This window comes from Calliphora vicina, chromosome 1 (genome assembly GCF_958450345.1).
Source record: "Calliphora vicina chromosome 1, idCalVici1.1, whole genome shotgun sequence".
In the NCBI taxonomy this organism is placed as follows: Eukaryota; Metazoa; Arthropoda; class Insecta; order Diptera; family Calliphoridae; genus Calliphora; species Calliphora vicina.
The window spans coordinates 133,059,401-133,081,184 of NC_088780.1; the positions used below are offsets into that span (position 1 = coordinate 133,059,401).

Here is a 21,784-nt window from a genome sequence, read left to right on the forward strand (position 1 = left end):
ACAAAAACTCCATTTTTTATATAAAAACTCAAAATATCTAAATTCACTAATAACTTGGCCAATAAGCGTTTGATCAAGAAAAAGGGCTACATCTGTGATCACTCATATTTCAGACCAAAATTCGATTACTTATATAAAAACTCAAAATATGTACATTGATTTACATGTATGCTGTTTTTGCTTGGACAGGACAACGTCTATCGGGTCAGCTATTATTTAAATAATAAATCAGCAGTTTCAAAAATTATACAGAAATTTCGTGAGCCAGGTACAGTAAAAACTCAACTTTTGGGAGGAAGAAAGACAGTTTAAAAAATGCCCAAAAATTATCAATAGTCTAAAATTGAAAATTAGTTTTCGGACTGTTAGAACGAGAGAAAAATGGAATACAGTTGTCTTTTCGTAAGAATCCAAATACCATTTAAGTAGCATTGATAGAAGAACTTGTGTATGACGGCCCAGGGAAAGAGACTAAACTCCAAGTACACAAATAATACAATTAATGTTTAATTAGTTTGGACGCTCTTTTCCTTGCAATTCATATCGTAAAAGGTTCTATGACTGGAATCGGATACAGCTACATTTTAAATGATGTTATGTACTGATAAGTTTATTACAAATATACTTTAAAACACACAATGATTTTTATTCTTTTTTTTTTTTGATACTTTATTATTTCTATAATGGTGCCACAAAAAACATCATAGGTAGGATAGATCTTTTTTAAAGTCTATCTTTAAAATAATTGTTGTTATTATTAATATTATATATTTTTAAATGTTTCTTTTGTAGAAATATTTTGAATTATAAATTACAGACGTACATATTTTTTGTTTTGTATTTAACACACATTCCCTGGCGTTTCCAATGGTAATTAGAAATATTCTTTAATTACCTTTGTTTGTATCTTTTCAAGGGAAAAAAGTAATACATTCTATAACTGATGTATATAATTTTATATATAAAAAAAATGAAAACGTTAAATAAAAAAAACTAAATGTGTGTAAAAAATAAAAAAAAGAAATGGAACAAATTTTCTTTCATTATGGGTTATTGAAAAGAAGAAACAGAGCAAACTGTTAAATTCAATACTCAGTTTTTGGAAAATTCAAAAAGGAACATCTTAAAGGAAAAAAAGTAAAAGGGAATAATAGTAAAAAAAGAGTAAAACAATGTGTAATAAATGATTTCGATTTCTAAAAGGGAATTCTATTCAATGCATCCTTGTCAGATCCTCCACAATTTTAATGACATCATCGACATCGGCATCTTTTTTCTCACCATTCATGGTAATCTGCAACGAGGGATTAAAACGCGCAAAAAAAGAAAAAATATAAAGTTTGTTCCTCAATGGAAATATGAATAATGCATTTCTAGGTACATATTTCATAAATATGACAACTAGATAGAGAAGTTTTTTTTAATGGTTGGTTGATTGTTTATAAACATGTATGTATATTAATGCATGTGAATGTGAAAAAATAATAATATAGTTTTATTTAGCTACTCACCTCCAAACCCAAAACACACTCCTTCATTTTCTCACGTGTTAAATCGAGAAAACTCTCAATAAGATCCCCATCAATGAAACCCTCACATGGTTCTGTTTTCTGTGTAGTCTGATAACTACGATAATACGAGTGATCAACTTTACCCACCGATTTAATGACATTTGTTAGACGTTCTTCCAGACTATGAAGAAATTCGTAAAAGTCTTGCGGTATCTGAGTTACAATACCAATTGCCCCCATAACAGTGCCATACAGAACACAGCCCTGATTTGGTGTGGTACGTTCTCCAACATTTTGCATAACCAACGAATCGTGACGGAAAACGTTGACATAATCGCCCAAGTGAAAACGTGCCACTTCGGGCAATTCCGAACGTAATTCATCAGTTGTGGCAGCGCTAAATATTTCATATTCTTGTTAGTACAATTTAATTGTTTATTTATTACATTTCTGAATTACCTGTCCTTTTGGCATACAAATAAATTGCCATTATCTTCGGATCCCAAAAATGTATCATCATCCAAAATTTCAATTGCTCGCATAAATTTTGGATCACTATCTCTGGCAATATCAATAAAAATGCCCTCCATTTGTTTGTGTTGTAACAAGGTCATCGAACGCATTAAATCTCCAATTAAAATAAAGTCACCTAAAATATTAACATTTAAACAAATGTATTATTAAAAACTCATTTGGTTAAAAACTGTTTTTGGTGTAATTTTTGTTACGATGTTTGTATATTGGCTATTTATTGGCCTCCCACATATACGGATCCAGAGTATATATACTACATATACAGTCGCAAATAAATATTGTAAAAATAACAAGTAAGAATGATATCTATATATGTACATTAGAGATTTTGTAGAAATTTTTGGCATACCACCACGTGTGGTATTTTTTATGTCATTTGGAATCGAAAATCGCACCAACACCAATTTCTAAAATAAACCAAATTTTTTTCTCTGAAAAATTATATAAATAATTTAAAATTTTTTATTGCAAGTGTGAGGGATACTTCCCTTAATTAAAAATTATCCTTTGAAGTATGTCCGCAGTTATTATTAAAATAAAATATATTGAATTTCAAAATTATTGAAAATATTTAATGAAACTTTATTGCGTGAACTTTCTTAACAACCGCCAAAAAATAATACCTTTGTTTTTCATATTTTTTAATGCTCTATTCGCCTATGCTATGCCAATTTGCATATTTGCAAAAAATCTTAATAGTTATATCCCTAATGTACATGCATATTGACAAAACCACTTAAGTGGAATATTAAAATTTTCAGGAGCGCGTAAAAACTGTTACGCATGTGCGTAAGACAAAATATGTATTAAAAAATTACCAACTTGTATACTCGGATTTTGCCAATCTATATCTTCGCACAAGAAAATAATAATATTCGAAACTTATTTCGATTTTTATGGGTTTAAAAGATAGGGTGCCAAAAAGTACCAAAACATAGATTTGGTTAATTTTATATTTTCTATTACTACACCATTTCCAATTGTATTTCAGAAGTTTCTAATTGTATTTCAGAAAATTCCAATTAAATTTCAGAAATTTCTAATTTTATTTCAGAAATTTCCAATTGAATTTCAGATATTCCAATTATATTTCAGAATTTTTCCAATTGTTTTTCAGAAATTTCCAATTGTATTTCAGAAATTTTCTATTTGTAGTTCAGACTTTTTAATTTATACTTAAATAGTATCTAATTGTATTTCAGAATTTTCCAATTGTTTTTCAGAAATTTCCACTTGTATTGCTATTAGAATTTTCGGAAATACAAGTGGAAATTTCTGCAATACAATTGGAAATTTCTGAAATATAAATGGAAGTTTATATAATACAATTAGAAATTTCAGAAATACATAAAATTGGAAATTTCTGAAATATAATTGGAATATTCTGAAATACAAATAGAAATTTCTGAAATTCAATTGGAATTTTCTGAAATACAATTAGAAACTTCTGAAATACAATTGGAAATGGTGTATTTTAAAATTTTCAATACCAAACTTTTCTAATCAACAGAGAATATTTCGGGGCCCTTCCCTAGACTCTATCGAGCCTTCAACTGTCAGACAGACGGACATATCTAAATCGTCTTAGAATAATGACCCAGTATATCGTAGGACTACATATTCAGAACACTCTATCTTAAAAAACATAAGTTTTCAGGAAAACAAACAAAAACTGTTTATTTTATTTATTTCTGAGGAATATCGATTTTTTTCTTCTACAATATATTTTTAAAGGCGCTAATAAGTTCTACATATAATTTATTTTTAAAAAGAGGTATCACCGATTTTTTTTTCAATTTTAAATATCTATTTTGACTAGCTAAGTTTGACTATTGCGGATGTATTTATGTATCAATCATGTATGTAAAGTATTTGAGGGCTTTGGAAAGTTAATTTCAACAGACAGACGGACATGGCTATATCCACTTCGATATCTGTAAGGATCCAACATTTATATAAATTACAAACGAAATGTCAAACTTATATCATGGTGAAGGGTATAATAAGTTTTATTCCGCTCGAAAAAAAATATCATTTATTTTTGATCTAGTTCAAACGATAAAAATGGTATGCTTGACGTTGTTCTCCGATGGACTTTCGCGCAGTGATAGGCTCGTATACATTTTGTTTGTATTAATTAATTGTAATAAAAAGTATAAAAACTTCTATAGCACTTACCTTTAGCTTTCAAACACAATACGGTTATATTCTTTTGGATATTACATTCCATTCTCAATTCCTTTTCATTTGTCCACTCGTACAGACGCACAAAACTATTGATGCCGGCCAAAACTTTGCCATTAAATTCTACCATCGAATAACAACCACCATCAATTTTCGTCTCGGCCACCTGTGTCAATTTGCCGTCATGATAATGGAATATTATAATACGACCGACTGTAGGTTCGGGCTCATCCGCGTACAGCAAGGCGGTAGACACAACATAATACGAATTGGCATCATCGCCCAATTGGGCAGACATTATAGACATAATAGATTCCGATGGCATAAATTGATGAGCATGTAAAACTTCAAAGGTGTTTTGATCGATAATCAAGAGATTACTAATGTCCAATTCTTGACCAATTTCAGCATTGGTCGTTGCAGTGTTACAAGCACCAGGCTTGGGTACAATATTAGAAGCATAAGTGATATTTTGGGCTTGAGTTGAAGCACTGGCTCTTGTTGGTTTGGGACCACCTCTACCTTGGACATCAATTCTCATGGTGGCAACGGCAAATGTTTGAGAACTCTCCTGATAGGCAATACGACGGGGTCCCTCTCCCAGAGGTACCGTGCGTATGTGTAACTTTTGAATTTCATCGATGGTACCAATAATAACTGAATTCTTTGTAGCCAAGGCCAAACTGTCGGGATAGGCTTGTGCATTTAGAGAGCACATATGATTGACCTCTTTCAAATTTACATTCGAGAATACCAATTTGTGATTGGATGAATATATAACGGTAGGTCTGTCCGAACAGGCAAATACGTTGGTGGTGGCAAATGATTTAAAGGTTCTCAACGTAGTGGGTTGAGTACCCAAGGTGACTCTCTTTTTATCGGTTAGATTGCCATTATCCTTATTTAAAATGAAATAAAACATAGAACCATCACCCAAAGCGCATAGCAAATAGTGAATGCCCTCAAAAGTGGTCATTAATATCGATCTAGGAATGATTTCTCCTCCTAATTTTTCGGTGTGACAAACATCCAAATTGGGCAGAGTTAAAACCACGGCTGAAATGTCAGTCCATAAGCCAACAGCTACTAGATCTGAACGATTTTTGCCATCGCCCAAAGGTGTAATGTCCAAACAAGCCACTTCATATTCCAACGTTTTCTGCGAAACCTGCACAAGTTTTTCATCCTCAATTTCTAGATAGTAAACATCACGTGCCGATGCAATAATAATTTGTTGGGCATTGCAAGAAACTACACCTATACGTTTCCCAGCGCTGGGCTGCCATTCATAGACTAGATTTTTTGTAGTACTTTTAATTAAGCGCACTGTTAAGGGGGTAACTTGAATAATCTGTAAAATAATGGATATATTTAATTAAAATCATTAACATTTCTTTACAATTACCTGATCGTAATCCACATTGGCACAGTGGAAAGTTTGCTGGTCGCTTAGAAAACCGGGTATATCTGTCTCTTCAACTTCCTCGCCAGTTAGTGTCAAAATACGCGTATGTCCCACAAATGCCAATACCAAAGTATTTTCATATGAACTATCATCAATGCCCACCTTGAGAGACCACATACCCTTGATACCAGGCAAATCAATGCAGGCATGTTCCTGTATGCCAATGCCAATTCTATGTAAATTTTATATATAATTTATGAATTTTTATATTTTTTATGCATTGAAAATCGAAAATCGACCGCAATACCTTATAATTCTTAAGGAACCATCTTGAAATGTACCCGAACATGTTATTATTTGTCCTTGTCCTTGGCGATCTAAATCAACAACAGCTAAATCTAGTATCGGAGCTAAATTTGTAAAGTTCTCCATGGGTATTACATACGAACCACTCTCGTTTGGTGTAGTACTTAAACGTACCAATTGAGAGTCACCATGCTTGGATCCAATGAAGAGAAAACCATTATCCAAATATGTTATGCATTCCGGTGTAGAAATTTCACCTTAAAATAGAAGGAATTTAAATCATATTATATTTTATTTCACTTTGTGTGTAACAAGTTCTTAAATATTTACGTACCCAGAAGTTCTACTTTTATTTCTCGAACCGCAGAACAACCTTTGCCATTATCTGCAGTCTCCAAAAACAGCATAAACAATTGGCCATACATGTTGCCAAGTAAATAGCGTTGACCTTTACTATCGACGCGAGCATAGCAATTAATAGTACTTTGCTAAAATCGCAAACAAAAAGTAAACATTCTTAAACCATCATCTAAAATTAGAAATGCCGAAAAAATACCTTAAAAGTTGAAGGAGCCACTGCGTGATAACTACTACCATCATGATAAACAATTGATTCACGTCCAATAACGATTGCTCCACCTAAATTTAAAAATACCATCTAATAATGAAATTCAACAAAACAATTTATTATACCTAAAGGTGTGGGTACTGGAATTAACATGGTGGCTTCGGTTTCAACATTATCTTGCTTCCAGGCAATTTTCATAAATTCTTTATCGCGTAAATTAATTTCATGAGTTTTAACGTGGCGGCCATCATTATCTTTGTGTATTACAATAATTGTGGGATTAATGCAGCCGTAAAGGAATTCAACATCATACACATTCAATTCGTCCATGCTGTAAATAAAATATGTACATACTTAGTTGAATTATTTACGACAACAGACTTTAAATACTCCACATACCGTAAATTAGTTGCTCTCAATTCGCTGGTCTCTTTATCCAAGGGAATTATAGTAAACAAACCCATGTATAAACACATGCCTATAACGCGTGCTTTAGGATCAATAACTGCCATAACACCACCATCCGTTGGTGGACTATATTGGTGGGAGACATTGCCGTGAGCTTTTGTTATGACCTTAATCTGATCACCAATCATACAACACTCTAAAATCATTACATTGTACCGATGAGTAAGTATAAACAACAAGTCCTTTTTGCTATCCTATGAGATATGAAGAAATTCAAATGAAAATTGTAAGATTGGCCATGTGGTGTCAACGTGTTTATCATCCATTACCTGTGGTCGAAAATGCTTCATTACCGTTATCTGGCCATATATGTTTACCTCTTTGAGAGGTCGCAAACCCTCTGGTGTAACTAAATCAATTTCCAACTGGCTATTTCGGGCAATAATTAAATTTAAATCTGTAGGCGAAGTAAAGTTTCCTGCAAAAAAAAAATCAAACACACGCACCCACAATTACATTATTCGAGACAGAATTTACGAAAACATGATTAACTTCTATTCTAACAAGCTATTAAGCTCCCGCCATTACTTCAATGTACACAATAATACACTCCATGGACATTATACACTTTTAATTATACATCCAAGATGCATTTTCCCAACTCACCGGTAACACAAGCAACTACAGCTGTTGGTTTTTGTGCCGTGACCACATAATGATATTGCGACATCTTATATTCTCTTTTTTCGTTTCTTTACTTGCAATTATATTTCTTGATGTGTAGATTAAGAAATTTTAATAAATTCCTTACGATTATTTATGAATTTTGCAAAAATTTTGCAATTTCCTATTTTCGTACTGCTATTTTTCCCCTGCGCGCTATAAAAATATTTTACCAATTAGCAGTGATGGTATTTTAGCGATTTTCCCATCACATATAACGATTTAGAAACCAATTAGATGAAGATTGCCATTATTTTTATTATATGTAGGGTTCTTAATATCTCGGACTTTTTCCATTCCCGGGAAAAATAAAAAATATATGTATTACTTCATTTATACGTAGCCTATTCGCAAAAAAAAATAATTTGCAATTAATTAACTCTGTGTTAATATAATTCTTATTTTTTAAATGCAAAAATGAAAGTATTAAAAATTCTTGTTATGCATTAAACACATTAAAGAAAGCAGGCTTCCGACTTCAATCTGTCAAAAATAAAATACACACGTTTATATGAAGATGATTCTTTTGACGACATCACAACTTCACGGCGACACGACTTCTTTTGCTGCTGCAGCACGACACGACTGCAACTGCAAAACAGAAATAGTGTTGCTAATTTAATAAAAAATGTAAATCTAATTAGTGATTAAAAAATATATATTTTTTTTACTTAATTAAAAGAAGTTTCTGATAATCATATTGAAATAAATTAATAACAGGTACATAATTTATTACCACATATATATTTTTACTCAAAATAATTGTTTAAACCTTAACTATTTTAAAAGTTAAAGTGACACCACTGAATTATAAATCAGCTGTTTACTTTGAAGCTGTCGTCTTTAAAATAATTCAGCAGCTGCCGCACGACTGCAACTGCAGCCAGCAGCATTTTAATTCGTGTGTTCGTGAAGCCTGCTGTCTTCAATGTTTTTAATGCATTAGTCTCGCAATCCAGTTAATGCATAAACACAATGAAATATTTAAAAAACGAAAGAAAAACTAAAAACGTAAAAAAAAAATGGCAATGTCTTATTTGCAATCTTATTTGCAAATAGTGTCGTTAATCAGGAATTGTTTTCGTGAAACGAAACTGAACTGATTACTTTAATGATAATAGCATTCCTTCCCCTTGAAACTTAACAAATTACAACACTGTTCAGAAATTTTACGATTCCTACATAATAACACAACTCTGTTATAGTGATGCCATATTTTTAAAAGTGGATGATAGCACATATGTTGTTAGTTTTGACATGGTTTTATGCGACATTTTCATGAATAATTTCAATTAAATGTTTGTAACTAAACTCTAAATGTTAACAAAAGGCCACAAAGTCACAATATAATTATTTTCAATGTCATTTTAAGAAAATCTCAATTATTGACAGAGTTGCACAATTCCAACCAAATGCATGTGGCAACGCCATGATTCATGTATGTGATCAAAGGAAAAAAAAAGACTGCTGAACGACGACGAGTTAAGTTTGTCAAATTTCACATCGGTTTTTCTTTATTACTTAAAGAAATTTTTTTCTAGAATAACTTTAAAATACAAGAAAATTTCATAGAAAAAATAAAAAACTAATAAATATAACAATAATTTCATTGAATTAACAAATAAACATTAAGAAAAATACAAGTATACGTGGTTTAGAGAAAAAAGAAAGCAAAACGATAAGCGACCGAAATTTTTTTTATTAATAAAACATGGCGCGTCTAACCTACGTCTACAGAACGGAGGACTTGCAAAGTTATTTAAACGTCGGCCGGAGACAATTACCCGTCAATGCAGGAGATGAAAATTTAGTGGTAAGATTGTAAAAGTGACGAAATAAATTATATTAAAGTTATAAATGGATTGGAATATTTTGAAGGGAAAAATAAATTGCTACCACCATAATTTATTTGCGCCCCTGTTGCCACCACCCTCTTAAATTAAGGTGCAGCTGACGCGTTGATTAGACTTGATATTTATTTTAATTCTCGATGTCGCTTAACTTCTGTTTTTGTTTTTTTTTATTATTATTATTTTTATTTTATACATACATATATATATTAGTGACAAAAAAGAACCTTGAATTTTAATTTGTTTATCACTTGTCACAAAAGCGAGTATCTTCTTGTTGATTTTAATAGATTTTTTTTTTTGTTAAATTATAGGTAGTACCTACATATTTTTTTATTTTCCTAACTTTCTTGTATATAATTTTGATTAAATTACAATTCGAAAGCGTAATTAAAATCATTAAAGCATAAACTAATCTCCTTGAATAAACAATGTTAGAGTACAAGATAAAAAAATCTTACGCCTACAAAGTAAAACGCCCTCATAACCATTCTTGCAGCTAAATTACTACAATTATTATTTCTTTTTTTCGTTTTTATTATAAATCTGTTTAAACTTTCTTCATTTTATTTTTATATTGATAATCATGGATTTTATATTATTGCAAGTCTAGTCTTTTTTATTGCTATTGTTTTAACTGGCCACCAAAGATGCAGTATTATAAGCAAATCAGAAATTAAAACAGGTTCAAACACACATTTTTTTAGAAGTTACATATATACAGAGCTTTAAAAGTATTAAAACAGTAGGTATTAAGAGTATATATTAACAATACATATTTGAAAAAAAAAATTATTAGTATGCATTTTTTGTGGTTATTGTAAGAAATGGACATAAATCAAGATCATGACAACAGCTTGTAGATATTTCTCTTACGTATGAGCATAAAAAATGATTATCATTGAATAGTGCTTCAAAATGTGAACTAAAAATTACATTTCGAATATGTATGACAGTATAAACTTCTAAAGAAATTCCCGGTCTGTAGAAGGGAAAATAAGAATTATAGAAAAAAATGTGAAAATATAAACTGACTGGGATCTTGATTTGTTCCACACATTTTTTGGGGGTGGAAGTATGGAAACGTTAGACTAAAAATAATAGTGCGGATACTGTATAGATACAGTAGTGGTCAAAACATTTGGAACTTAGATCGCATTTTAACTTTTCATTGATTCAGTTAAAGTAAAACTACAAAAAATTAATTTTAAAAGATGTATTCAAAATGCAGCTGTTCAAAACTTTTATGACTCTTACTCTTAACTATACTATTAACAATAACAAATGCTAGGAAATAGCGGTAATCGCATTCCTTTTATTAATTCGTAGACTTTGCATTTTATTAAAAAACTCATCATAATTATTTAGCTATAAGAGTTTTAATAAGATATTGGAAGCATTAACATCGTAAGAATTACTTTTGTAAAAAATGGCAGGAAACAAATACAATTCTGATTTCAAGATCAAAGTTTTAAATGACTTTAAAATGGACTTTCTCAGAAAGACATTTCCTTAAAATAGTCCGTTCCAATATCAACAATTTATTGCATTGTTAATAGTGTTAACATCCATACAACTCACAAAGCACAAAGACCCCGTATTACTACTGTAAGAGAAGACAGAAAAATTAAGAATTTTTTCGCGAAATATCCTAAAGCAGTTCCTAGAGAAGTTAAAACTGAACTTTCCATAGATGCCAGTCTTTCCACCATTAAAAGAAAAGCGCGACTATAAGGCCTTTGAAGTTCTAGATGCTCCTTTGTGTTTGAAAACATTACCAAAGCTCGGCTTAACTTTGTCCGCACCCATTTAAATTGAACTCATCAGCAATGGAAGGACGTACTATGGTCCGATGAGTCCAATTTAAATGGGTAAGGGCAAAGTTAAGCCGAGCTTTTCTAATGTTTTTAGACACTGTTTTTTGTGCATTTGAATACATCTTTTAAAACTAATTTTTTGTAGTTTTACTATTTATATTTTATATTTTTAACAAAAACAATGATGACATGAAAAAAAATAAATTTTAGTAACGAAATGTGATTTGACTAAAATTAATCAATGAAAAGTTAAAATGCGATCTCAGTTCCAAATGATTTGACAACTACTGTGCTAAAAATTTGTAAAGGCGTGTCCATTAAAAAAATATCCATTAAAAACTCAATTTTGAATTTTTTGGTTGTTACGCATTTCAGGTGACGATATATTACATGAAATTAAATAAATACAATTCACAAGGTCTCTTATCAGTCATATTGTCATAAAATTTAAAATTTATTATGATTTTAAATTTTTATAAATAAATAAATAAATATTGTCATAATGTCGTAATATATCACGACTCGGCGGCTCGGCTTAATCGACTCTTAAGCATTCGGCGCAGGTCTCTCATGGTTGGTTACGATAACACAATAAACATAGCATACAGAGTAGTATTATTTTAGGACATTTTTTGCTTGAAAAGCAATAAAAACTATTGCGAAATATTAAGACATTCCCAGCAAAAATTTTGTGAATTTTTGTAATGACAACTAGTTATTTCATGCATTATTTTGTAATGAGTGGTGGTTACCCAGCACATTATTTTATTTACTAGAAGAAGTACTTATTTTTATACAGGCTGGTAATGAACTTTTGCATTTAGCATCTAGTGTGTTTGACTGGAAAACAGGAGGTTAGTGGTTCGCCACCTGTCAAAGCCATTAATTTTTTTGTTCATATCATATTCATTTATATGTTGATGTTAAAACTATTGTTAACTTACAATAAAATAAGCAAATAATGTGACTGTTCGATTCCCACACAAGGCAATATTTTTTGTGTTTTTTTTAGCTACATATTCTTGTAGTGAATTTACTACTTATTTCTCAACTGATTGTAAGTACATTTGTAAGCTTGACCCATGAATTTTTTAAAAATCTCTAACAAAGATAAGTAGTGTTTCAGTCAAATAATATGTAGTTATGCCTTGGCTCCAATATTACTTGCTGGCTTACTAAGTAAAGTTTTTGTTGGGTTATGACATGATATGAGACCTTGTGAACTGACCAAATATATATTTAAGAAATATTCACCTTTGAATCAATTATAACGTATATTTTAAAAATAACCAGATTTAGTGCAATCAAAATAAAAGCATACCATATTGAGAAATTAAGATGATTGAAATTGTATATAGTCCTTCTATTGTTAAACTCATTCAAAGCTTTTTCATTTTGTTTACAATTTAATAGCGATCTATTGAAAATATAAATTGCGGAGTACCACATGGTTCCATTTTATCACCACATTTTCAAGTATGATTTTCCTCACAATTCACCGATATAGGTCAAAGTAAAAAATGTTTTCCTATTTTTTTTAGTAACAAAAGATTAAAAGTTTAAAATATTATTTCTTAATATTAAATGCGGCTGAATTCTGAATAAAAATATTTTAAAATGGTACTAAATAACAATACAAAATTTATATTGCTAAACCGCTTGATCATTTCGAAATCATGCTTTTATGTTCTTATGATGGTCTAATGTGACCTCGAAGTGTTTCATCAACATTTCCAAAGTCGCATTAGCATTCTTTAATATACAAGTACAAAACAGTTCTTGGTCAAATTAAAAAAAAATTACATTGTTTGATGTCAATCCAATCCAATTTCCACCAAAAATTTGAGATAAGATAAAAATTATGGTTTCATTGTGATTTTCGTACTATAACATTCAATGCATACATTTATATAAATGAAGTGGCACAGGATGCGCTATCCCCAAACACAATATTATTAAAAATACATTACCTAATATCACAAGGGTGAAAGGAGATCAAAAACATTTCAGAAATTCATTTGGCATACGATTTCGATACAAAAATTGTAAAAATGTTTAGCAGAAAATCGTATAGCAGAAACGCAATCTACGGAAAATTCTAAGAAAGTTTCCTCAAGAAACCATAGGTCTAAAATCAAATCCCATCTTGTACATTTCGTCTTTTATCCAATAAAAATAATAAATACTGAAATATCATTGGATAAAAGACGAAATGAGCAAGATAGGATTTGATTTTAGACCTATGGTTTCATGGGGAAAATTTCTTAGAATTTTCCGTAGAATGCGTTTCGTGGAAAACCCTAATGTACATATTAGTGTTCTTAGACAGTTTACAATAAAATATATGTCCTCGGATTTGTTTCTCCTTTAAAATTCCATAATCTTTTCCTTTTTTACGTTATAAAAGTTTTTGTTTCGGTATTAGTACAAATTTTGCCGAATACTGGCCGAAAACCTATTTATGGACTAATCTGAAACCTAACCGAATATTCGTTTGGACTCTAGTTGAGTCAACAGACAGACGTACTAACTAAAAGTATCCACCATTAATGGCGAAGGCTATAAAAAATTAGTAAAATAATATATATATTTATGGGAATGTTTACAGCGAAGCTATCTTATGTTCACCACACGTTTTTCTATGTTATTCTTTTGCAGATGCTTATGGATTTAAATAGCAAAGGTCTGTGCATTGATAGTCCTCATATTCGTGGCAAAGAACTGGAAGAATTTACACGCAAATTTAATCTGTTGACAAGTGAGGAATTACGTACATCGCTGGAAATTGAAAGCCATACATTTGTATCAGTACTTAATCAGTGTGTACAATGCGTTGGCTGTAGGCGACGTGTTGAACGTTTGTTTTACCAGCTGATCATCTCTGGCCAACCAACTCTAGATCCTTTGGTACTGAAGAATTCTGGTGTGCTAAGTATAACAGAAGAGAAAATGAAAACACCACAAGCCTTGGGAACCCTGCTCTATCGGCATCGTGAGATTTTAAACAATCTGTTGGAAAGTAAATTGCGTAATAAGACACGTTGTGTGTTACATTCTTTGGATGCATTTCGTTCGAAACCATTTTCGGAGACGTGGCGTGAAGTGTGGTCATCCATGAAGCATAATTGTCGCGATGAATTGGCTGTTATCGAAACGAAAGAACTGCACGAAGTGCTGGAGAATTATTTGAAAAAACACAAGTTTTGCAATGGTTGCCGTACAAAGGTGAGTGTGAAAGAAAAATTAAAAATGTTAATTAGAATGATGAATGAATCGTTATCGTTGGTGATGTAGATCGAAAAGGCTTATAAAATTTTAGTGGGTGAGACGACAACGAAGGAGAAGGGCTATGTCGCCGCACTTTATGCCAATATTAAAAAGTGTCATCCCGACAAGCATATTCATGTTTTCACGAATAAAATCGACTTTCTCGACGCTCTTATTAGGCGCGCCGAACCCGAAGTCAACGGAAGGTAAAATTTATTATTCCTTTAGACTTTTAACGATTTTATTAAACACATTTGCCGTCTCGTTGTAGCTATTCAAAACTGCGTGAACGTCATGCGAAAACATTAGAAATCGCCCAAGAAGAAGTGCTTACATGTGTCGGAATGATTATGTACGAACGTCTGCGCCGAGTCTACGTTAGTTTACGAGAAGAGGAACGTGCCTGTCAAGTGTTAGCCGCTGTTGGTGTACATGCCCTTTGTCGCAGTTTTGACATGTCGGTGGAGAAGAAACAGGGAATCAGCAACTTAGAACTACTGTATCAAGAGATTAGTCGTGCTGAAAAAGCCAAAGAACACAAGCGCGAACAAAAGAAATTGAAGAAAAAGAAGAAGAAGAATGAAAAGAAAATCCATCGCATGTGTGATCATAACAACGACGCAAATTCCGAAGGAGTCGACGACGATGATCATGAGCCAGAGCAAGAAGATGATGAGGAATTGCATGAGAATGCCGAATCGACTAATGGCGAGTCGAATGACGTGTGTGACGTTGAAGTCGTAGACTTTAAAGGGAATGTAAAAGAGAATAATAGAAAAAAGAAAGCTTTAACTGCTGGCCAGAAAGATATTGAGGAAGATGCAGGCGTTGAATGTGATCATCTCGAAGAAACTCATGAGGATGTTGGTGGAGAGGAGGATGACGACGATGATGTTGCTAATAAACATCATTCATCATCTCAGCAACAATCTTCTGTTCAGCAGCAAAAAAATCAACAGCAGCAGCAACAGAAAAAGAAGAAACAGAAGCAAAAACAGAAACTAAAAACACCACAAAAGAAAAATGTTACTGCTACCAACAACAACAAAAAGAAGGACAAGTTAAAGTCCAATTCTTCGGCAGATGTACAGAACGTTTCTAAAACAACTACATCTATTAATACCACCACCACGATTACCACTAACAATACGATCATTGCCTCAGCTGTGACCACAGCTAAATGCAATGACTGTCATTCACCTCAGTCAGATTGTCCATGTGAAAGTGATATTAAAGATTCGGGCTATGGCAGCGAACCTCTATCCCATGGCAATTCACGTACATCTAGTGTTGTCTCCTCACCTGAGGACACTTCAGAGGGTTCGGAAGTTTCTTGTTCGGATGGCTTTTGTAACCATGACCATAGTGGTGGCAGCAGTCTTATGGCTGATTTAGATGATGAGCATCACAACCACCACCACCATCATCATTATGATGATAACGATGATTTAAATCATCATGATCATCATACTTGTGATCAGTCGTTTGAATTGCGCTTTGGCTTGGATTCATGTAATTTCTTCCATCAACATCAAATGAACACGTTGAGTCTACAACAAATGTTGGTAAGCTATTTTCAGAAAACTCACAAACTTAGCATGTTAATATTTGGTTTCTAGTGCACAATAATTTGTATGTATGTGTTTTAAACCTTAGAATTTGACCATAATCGTTAGAAAATAGTCATTGGAGTAAAATTTATACTTAAATATTGCATCGTTTTAGTCAATAAAAACAAAACAGGACCTGTTTTAAAATGTCTCAATGCGCTGTATCTGATGCGCAACATGTTCAAAAATGCATCCGTAGTAGTGTTCCTAATTTCCCGGAAAATTTTTAAAACTAAAAACATTTTATTTGCAATAAACTCCAAACTAAGTCGTAACAATATTTTTTCTAAAATCTCTATCCGCCTTGTCCTGAAAATGAATTAAATTCAACATTTTTACATAAGTATGAAAAATTCATACATTTTGACAAAAATTAAACTTTAAGAAGAAAACTTATAAAGAAATTCTTGAAATTTCCCGGGTTTTAAAGTTCAACAAATATAACATTCTGATATTTTTACTTTAGGACGATTTCGATGGTGATGACGAAGACGAAGAAAACTGTTACATTCCTCAAGAGGTGGTCTTAGAATATCAGTGCCAACGCGAAAAGGTTCAAAAGCAACGTTTGCAACTACGTGAAACTCTGCGTGAAAATTTCGCTCGCCTTTGTCTCGAAAAACGACGTTTGGCGGCCACAACCAATAATAATAAAAACTAATAAAACAATTAAAATAAAAAAGTGTTTTGGCCAACCAACCGTCGTCCCCTCCATTTAAACTACTAATAGGAATGGAATGAGACATGTTTATGACCAATAACACTTTTTCTACAGAAAGGAGAAAATACTTGTGGTGTGTAAGAGCAAAGTAAAGCAGAAAAAGAACATTATTATTACAATTACTGTACCCTTCCCCTCCCATCTACAACCACATCAATTCATTCATACAAATGGAAATATCAAGTGTTTTTTTTTTGGGTAATGTTATAAAAAATTATATTTTTTGTTTGCATAAGAAAAAATCATACATATTTATGAATTGATTGATTGTTTTCTTTTTATGTTAAAAAATATATACAAAACAAAAGAAAAAATATTAAAAAAAAGTATATAGTTGTTTTATTTGCATTTAACTTAAATTCACTAATACACACACTACAAATAGGATTTTGATTTAACAATTCTTGCATTCCTCATGGAATGGCTCTAAAGTCCTTAAATCACGCCAGGTTGGTGGCAAACCATTCGATACATACTTGCCACATCTCTTACAAGGTTCCAAAAATAATTTACTGTAACTATTGAGCCAAGTCTAAAAGCAAAATTAATAAATACAATTTTATACATAATTATGCATGTTGGTATAATCACAAATAATCAGGCCTGTCACACAATTTGTTCGGAATGGTTTCAATTCCATATTTTTCATTCTGATCGATTTCGTTTTAGGTTCTTTAGATTCCGTGTAATTTATTAATTCCAAAAATGTTTAATAATTCTGTATTTGTGATTTTAATTTGACACTGTTTTTTAATATTAAAACAAAAGTAAAGTTTTTGGTAGAGAAATTGATTAAAAATTTTAGAAAAATAATTACAAAGAAATATCAATTCCACTTTGACAACTGAAAGTGGTTTCATTCCGAAAGAAATTTTCGTTTTACTTTTTCTGAAGAAGCAAAATACGGAATTAATTCTACTTTCGATCGGAATGGAATTCTGTGACAGGCCTGAATGAATAAACTTTACCATATAACTTTTGACGGCCAACTCGGGCAGTGTTGGCGAAAAGAAGTGCAACATAGCTGAGTGTGTGTGCTCTTGTACTTTACGAAATACTTCATAACGAGATTCAGTCCAAAGATCTTCAATTTCTAATGGCTCATCGTAACCCTTCACGGTCACCCATTCAATTAAAACACCTTTGCAGATTATAGCCGCTTTCAAAACATGACTTATTGTGGCCTTTGTTTAGATAAAATTTATAAAAAAAATAAAGTTTTTGGTTTTTAATTAATTTTATCACAACTACTTACGATGACAACCGCATTAGAGCTGAATGGACGACAAACTTTGTAGGTGGTATTTGTATGAGTAATTTCACTGTTGAAAAGATTATCGATGAATCTACAATAAAACAAGTAAGAGAGCTATATTCGGCTGTGTCGCATCTTATATACCATTCACCAAGTATATTTTAAGAAAAATATTGAAAAAATATTTTTGGTAAAAAAATTCGGGTTAAAGATATTTTGACTCGTCGGTCCGAATTTCTGGAAAAGTCTTTGAAATGTCCATCATTATATATCCATATTCAGCCCAATTATGAAAAAAAATTCCCGGCATTTTTTCCCTTTTCTCATTTTTCCTATTCAAATTCTATGTTAAAAAAAGAATAGGGAAAAAACTCCCGCGGAATTTTTTTTCATAATTGGGCTGATTATCTGTCAAAGTAGTCGTGATTTTTTTTTGCTTATGTCTCAGTCATTTGTGGACGATATAGAAATTACAAAATGAATGACAAACTTATATACATATACCCTAACCCATAGGGTAACATAGAGACGAGACGTAATTGTCAAAAACCTAACTCTTGCAACAACAAAATACATGTTAGTCAATGTATTTTGTTGTATCAAACATATGATTTGTTGTATTTTTGTTTGACAAATTGGAGTGTCTCGTCTCTATTCAAATACAATTGCTATCGTAGTATAATAGAAATGTGTGAACATATTATTAGCTGTGATACTGTAGAAAGATAAGATTATTAAATTAAACAATACATACTAATGGATTAAAATCTTTTGTTGTAAAAATTGCTCGCTGCTGGAATGTGTTGCCGTGTGAATTGCGTATTTTTTCTCACTGTAATAATACCAGGTATAAATTGCTGGAACATTTTCGACAGAGCGCTTCTTAAATAATTTTTACCTTTTGCTGTTTACTAATAGTTCACTACTTATCCATTTTTACTTTTATTTCTTGCAAATTGATTGCTTACCTCTAATAATGGAGTGTTTGTTATCTTTTTCTTACTATTTTTCATTGTAAATTTATATTGCGGCTGGGTAGCCATTTAAAATACATACTGTAGTATTTTATTCAATTTAAATTTTTCTTTATTTCAGTTTAATTTTACGATATACATACTCAGGAATTGTTACTTTGTAATATAATTTTAGGCATAGTTGGGGGTAGTGCACTAATTTTTAACTATCACTAATAGTTAGTGGTAGTGTAAAATATTTCACTAATTTTTTTAATGTTTAGTGATGAGTTGAAAAATATAAGCCTCACTCAATAATAGTGATAGTGTAGTTAAAATTTTTTAACTAATAATATTTTGAAAATAGTTAAAATATTTTTTTTGCAGCCTAATGAAATAATTTTTTCTACACTAAAATTTTTAGTTAAAAAAATATTCCTGCACTATTTTTTTCAACAAAGAAATGTTTTACTCTATTCATAGTTTAAGTTAATATATTTAAGGAAAAAACGTAAAAGCGGTATATAAATATACAAATTACAATAAAAAGAGAAATAAGCAATTACACATAAAATAATTAGCGACTATTGGCTTTAAGTAAAACAAGCTTTTCGAAATTCGAATCACTTAATTTATTTCTCGGAGGAGAATCCACCATTCCACTAAAAGAAAATAAACGCTCTACTGGAGCAGAAGAAGCCAAAGGCGTGTTAAATTTAAAAAACATTTGCCTTCATTATTGGATATTTTTTGAGACTGCAAATATCAGTGTCCGAGCTTAAAAGGAATGCACGTATTTCACTATGCCATCTTTCTGAACAAAGGTTGAAGGTCCTAATATTGAAGATGTTAATAAACTAAGTAATTTCTTCAATAACTTTTTCACTTACTGTCAATTTCCCCAAAATCTAAGAATCCTACATTATCAGTGTTTTTTTGTGTTATTATTTCTTCGGATGCTGAAAAACACTTTGAAGCTTGCTCAACAAACATCTGTATATTTAATATTCTAGTTTAAACTGGAATAACTTCACGATCACTAATTTTGAATATATTAGTGCAAAGAAAATTATTGAAGCTTTTTTTTAGTTATTGTTAAATTTTTTAACTATTTGAGTTTAGTGCTTATTTCTACACTACCACTCAATTGATTTATAGTTAAAAAAATATCACTATCACTAAAAAATATTAGTGATAAAAATATAAGCTTCACTACCACTAAAGCTGATGAAAATTAGTTAAAACTATATTTTTTAAAATAATATTTAGTGCTAGTGAAATGTTGATTGCACTCAACATTTAGTGCACTACCCCCAACTCTGATTTTAGGGCCTTTAAAGGCTTATATTACATAAATTGTGAATAAAATAAATAAAGTGTTATCATTTCGAGTAAAATGACCTTGAATGTTCGAAGTAATTTTGTAATTTAAAGAAATAACTGACCCAAATCGCTTGTTTGGAAAAATAAAACCTGAAAATTGTAAGGTCTTTTATCAGATATACAAATAGTAATGATTGGTACAAAATATTTGGAAATATACTTGTTGTTTATCCTTTCAGTTGATTAGTGTTAGTTATACATTATATTAATTTTCAGCTCTTCAACCGCATTCTTCTGATGGTTTAAGAATAAACTTAACGCACAAGCAGTCTTCACATGTTCTCTATTGCTTTAAGATCTGGATAGTACGGTTGGTTTGCTTATAAAATTTTTTAAAAACATGCTTCTCATTTAAAGTTCTGTTTTTCTTAAAAAAAAATAGCCGTCGCATAAAATAGTTTTCTTGATTGTCGGCCTATGACCGGGTGGAACTGTTTTAAAACAAAAATGCAACATATTCAATATTTGAACTTTGGAGGACTATATCTGAGGGACTATGGACCGGCGAAAAAATTTGTCAGCATAAAAATATCTATTTCTGGCGCCCAATAACCAACGTTTAGCCAAAAAACGTATAAATATATTTCAGTTTTTATTATACTTACTCTGGATCGGGATTGTTGCATGATGTGTATTGAACACGACCCCTTTTTTGTGAATATGTGTATGATCTCCTCAAGTTATTCAAATTTAAATTATTAAAAGCCAAAAGACTATGCTCATGAACCTAAAAAGTATATTCAAAATGTTTAGTTAAGTTTGTATGTAAACAATTTCAATAATGTAGTTTTTAGGCCACATATGTACCTTATCAATCCATTTGTAACTATTAACCAGTTGAGGGTACATAGCTTGGCGATCTTGTGTTATTTCTTGTGCCAAATATGTAGTGTTGCCCAAATAATAAGGGCTCATGGGCACTTGTAAGCCATTTATCAGTGATTCCACTTCTCTGTAGAGAAAATAAAATAAATCATTGGTCAACATACAAGTATTTATATTTGATATCAGTAAAACCTCAATTGCTGATTAATATTTCCATAGTTTTCCTGAAATTCAACCAAAAATCGATTGCGACTTTCTTCGGACTGCTCGACGCCACTGGCGTCCACTTGTTTGGCCGTACCATCAGCCAATTGTTCAAAACATTGGCGAACACTAGAACGCAAAGCTTTTACGGAATTTAAAGTTGAATTTAATTTCTCCATTTTATATAAAAAATTCGGTTTGATTAAAAATAATTATAAATTTGCAAACAAAATATGTAAATTGTAAACAAAAAACAGAGT

General features: G+C 31.3%; 3 protein-coding genes across 3 annotated transcripts; 1 reads left to right on the forward strand and 2 right to left on the reverse strand.

Moving 5' to 3' along the window:
* Window positions 1-735: 735 nt before the first annotated feature.
* Window positions 736-7,793, reverse strand: pic (DNA damage-binding protein pic). Its single transcript, XM_065515854.1, has 12 exons — window positions 7,583-7,793; window positions 7,246-7,394; window positions 6,908-7,170; window positions 6,634-6,839; window positions 6,497-6,579; window positions 6,275-6,428; window positions 5,942-6,197; window positions 5,635-5,866; window positions 4,224-5,580; window positions 1,971-2,160; window positions 1,512-1,908; window positions 736-1,294 (listed from the first exon to the last, which is right to left on the reverse strand). Exons 1-12 carry the CDS (start codon window positions 7,644-7,646, stop codon window positions 1,214-1,216), a joined length of 3,432 nt encoding a protein of 1,143 aa, XP_065371926.1. The 5' UTR covers window positions 7,647-7,793; the 3' UTR covers window positions 736-1,213.
* A 1,301-nt stretch (window positions 7,794-9,094) lies between these two features.
* LOC135963864 (gametogenetin-binding protein 2-like) lies at window positions 9,095-17,163 on the forward strand. Its single transcript, XM_065515856.1, has 5 exons — window positions 9,095-9,452; window positions 13,965-14,531; window positions 14,601-14,779; window positions 14,845-16,138; window positions 16,650-17,163. The coding sequence occupies exons 1-5, from the start codon at window positions 9,351-9,353 to the stop codon at window positions 16,842-16,844; spliced, it is 2,337 nt and encodes a 778-aa protein (XP_065371928.1). The 5' UTR covers window positions 9,095-9,350; the 3' UTR covers window positions 16,845-17,163.
* Window positions 17,164-17,220: 57 nt separating this feature from the next.
* On the reverse strand, window positions 17,221-21,731 carry MED27 (mediator complex subunit 27). Its single transcript, XM_065515858.1, has 6 exons — window positions 21,513-21,731; window positions 21,303-21,447; window positions 21,101-21,222; window positions 18,160-18,250; window positions 17,873-18,088; window positions 17,221-17,436 (listed from the first exon to the last, which is right to left on the reverse strand). Exons 1-6 carry the CDS (start codon window positions 21,701-21,703, stop codon window positions 17,299-17,301), a joined length of 903 nt encoding a protein of 300 aa, XP_065371930.1. The 5' UTR covers window positions 21,704-21,731; the 3' UTR covers window positions 17,221-17,298.
* Window positions 21,732-21,784: the final 53 nt, after the last annotated feature.